The sequence below is a fragment of the Schistocerca nitens genome, unplaced genomic scaffold (assembly GCF_023898315.1).
Source record: "Schistocerca nitens isolate TAMUIC-IGC-003100 unplaced genomic scaffold, iqSchNite1.1 HiC_scaffold_517, whole genome shotgun sequence".
Classification (NCBI taxonomy): Eukaryota; Metazoa; Arthropoda; class Insecta; order Orthoptera; family Acrididae; genus Schistocerca; species Schistocerca nitens.
In genome coordinates, this window is record NW_026046050.1 from 142,709 (window position 1) to 146,051 (window position 3,343).

General features: G+C 56.0%; 1 protein-coding gene across 1 annotated transcript; it reads left to right on the top strand.

Moving 5' to 3' along the window:
- The first annotated feature begins 2,010 nt into the window (after positions 1-2,010).
- LOC126232460 (uncharacterized) lies at positions 2,011-2,790 on the top strand. The gene has a single exon (XM_049942714.1). It carries the CDS (start codon positions 2,011-2,013, stop codon positions 2,788-2,790), a length of 780 nt encoding a protein of 259 aa, XP_049798671.1.
- Positions 2,791-3,343: the final 553 nt, after the last annotated feature.

The following is a 3,343-nucleotide window of genomic DNA, read 5'->3' on the forward strand; positions in this document are numbered from 1 at the left end:
GGGTCCGGCGGACTTTCCCATTCCTCCTTGGACACTTATTTCGATGTCAGCCGGTTTCTCGTTCGTGCGAGCATTTAGAGACGGAACTGCAGTGCGGTCCGTCCTCTGTGAAACAGCTTTGGAAACAGGTGTTTAGGTATTTCACAGCTTTACGCGTGTCATCCTCTGTTTCAATGCCATCACCATGCCGGAGTGTCTGGATATGCTGTTTCGAGCCACTTACTGATTCAACGCAAGACCGGAACGTCCTAGCATTTTCTGTCAACGTCGGTACATAGGGTTTGTTCTACTTTCGAATTCACTGAACGCTTCACGCATAGCCCTCCTTACGCTCACACTTTGGACATCGTTTAGCTTCTGTTTGTCTCGGAGGTTTTGGCTGCGTTTAAACTTTGGGTGAAGCTCTCTTTGCTTTCGCAACAGTTTCCTAACGTTGTTGTTGTAGTATACCACGGTGGGTTTTTTTTCCCATCCCTCACAGTTCGACACTCGGCACGTACCTGTCTAAAAACGCATTTTTACCATTGCCTTGCACTTTCTCCATGAACACTCAACATTGTCAGTGTCGGAACAGGCATTTGCCTTTTCATCTGTCGGGTCGTCTGCAAATCTGCCTTCTATTACTCTTGCTAGCCAAAACAGATAGATACACCGTCCTCCCTGCAACGGCCTTATGATCACTGCGTCCCTGTTCTGCACATACAGAGTCGAAACACGTTCGGGTCTGTTTGTCATCCGTAGGTCCACGATGTTATCTCCACGAGTCGGTTCTCTGTTCATTTTGCTCGAGGTGATTTTCGGACAGTGCACTCAGTATAATGTCACTCGATGCTCTCTGTCCCCCTACCACCCGTCCTGAACATCATCTGAGTGTCCCAGTCTATATCGGGTAAATTGAAATCTCCACCTAAGACCCTAACATGCTGAGGAAAATGTATGTGAAATGTGTTTCCAAAATCCGTCTCTCCGTTGTTCTGCCACTAATGCTGCTGCGTCGGGAGGTCGGTCAAAGGAGCCAATTATTATTAAACCTAGCTCGGTTGTTGGGTGTAACCTCCACCCACAATATTTCACAGGAACCATCCACCTCTACTTCACTACAGGATCAAAACTACTACTCAAACAGCGACGAACACACCACCACCGGTTGCATGCAATCGAGCCTTTCTAAAACACCGTCTGTACCTTTGTGACAATTTCGGCAGAATTTATCCCTGGCGTCAGCCAGCTTTCTGTACCTTATCACGATTGCAGAGCTTCGGTGCTTTCTCTGTCAGCGCTTGCGGTTCCGGTACTGTACCAACGCAGCTTCGACAGTTGACAATTAACAAACGATACCGATTGCTGCTTGGTCCCCGCACCCGTTGAGGCTGCTGTTGCCCCCTTTCTGTACTTGCCCAAGGCCATCTAACCTAACAAAACCGCCCAGCCCACGCCACACAACCCCTGCTACCCGTGTAGCCGCTTGTTGCGTGTAGTGCTCTCCACCTAAGACTATAACATGCCTTCGACATTCGCAGTGTACAACACCTTAGGTTAGGGTTGGCGTCGCTTGGGTTAGGTTAGGTTACGTTAGGTGGACGTGGGTTAGGTTAAGGGTTAAAGTTAGGTTAGGCGTCAAAGTTAGGTTAAGCGTTCGGACGTGAGGCGTCAGGTGGCCGCACCTACCTTACGGCCGGACATCTTAGGTTAGGCTAAGGGCGCCGAGGTCACGTTACGTTCACCTTCGGGCGCCACACGTAGCTGTCACAGGTAGGTAGTAGTTCGGTCGGTCGGTCGTCGGCAAGCCGCAAAAAACTACAGACGACGTCGACAACAAGACCGAGCAGGAGGCAGATATATACCGAGCGCCAAAGAGACCGACCACACACACACACACACACACACACACAAAACAACAAACACCACCCACCGGCCAAAGGGGCACCAAAAAAACCCACAAAGCCGAGCACCACACGTCGCGACCAGAGGCAACCCGCAACCGCAACGGCGCTTTCCGCACCGGGCCGGATGCACGTACGACAACACCGCTACCCGTACACAAGGCCTCCCATTGCACACAGCCGCTCTGTGTTCAACATCATCAATGGCGCGCCCGCGGCTCGTCGCGGTCGCAGCCATGACGCCGCCGCCACTTTTGCACCAACACATTCACGCACCGCAAAACAGCTCGCCGACCCACCGACACAGCACAGCCGACAAACAAAAACAACCGCGGCGGCGGCAACAAAACAAAACAAACACCTCGCACCAAGCGTCCGACAGAAAACAAACGGACAGGCACACAGGCCTCTGCTAACGACCACGACACAGCGGCACGCTGCCCCTTTCCCGCCACTCTCGATTCACAGCGCACGCGACCCCGTCGTCGACGACGACACGCGACGGGCTCGCTTCCCGCAACCTACACCTTTCCGCCACTACGCACGGCTCCACCCGACGCCCGTCGCAACGGCACTACTGCACGCACTATCACCCCCGCCGCCGCCGCCGCCGCCGCCGCCTCCTCCTCTCTCCCCCTTCCCGTACACAACAACACAGCCAAAAACACACTCACGACCCAAACATAACAACATGGCACGTGCATCGGCGCACACCCCCAACCAGTCACCGTCGACACAACCACACGCAAGGCACGGAAAAACCGGCGTCCTTCCACGTTGCCATCAAAGCAGCACAAACAACCACACAGGAGGAACCACCAACAACTGCCGGCCGGCCGGCAACCACCAAACGCACATTCCCGCTCGCCACCACACACCTCTCGGCAGCCGTTTCGCAAAGACATGACATGACATGACGCGACATCATCGCATCACGGGCGACGCACGCACACCGACCCACTTTCCCGCCCGTCTCTCTCTCTCTTTTTCTTCCGACGCCTTCGGCCGAGCACACACGTACGTGGCACAACGCCCAACACAGTCACACACAGTCGACAGGCGCACGCCCAGGCACGCAACGACGCAGCGCAGCAAAGGCGCCCGCGACACATACCTCCTCTCCCGTCTCGCCGCCGACCGCCAGCCAGCCACTCGCAATGTGCACTGGCCAACCGGACACACGTCCACCGCGCCGCCTCCGACCACCCGCCAGGGGGCGCTCACGTCCGCGACAACAGCGCGGCCCGCCGCCGGGCGGGCCCAGCCCGGCCCAGGCGGCGCGCGCTGCTCTGCACTCGGCGCGCCGCGCCACACATCCTGCTGCAGACCGGGCTCGTCTCTCTGTACGCGTCTGCGTCTGCCCGCATCTCATCTTCCTGCGCATCAACACAAACGAGGCCACGTGAGCAAACCCCCGTCACAACGCCACATCACGCACTGCCTTGTCGACCGCCTAAATA

Coding starts and splice junctions, on each gene's coding strand:
- LOC126232460 (XM_049942714.1), top strand. CDS start 2,011: ATGCACGTACGACAACACCGCTACCCGTACACAAGGCCTCCCATTGCA.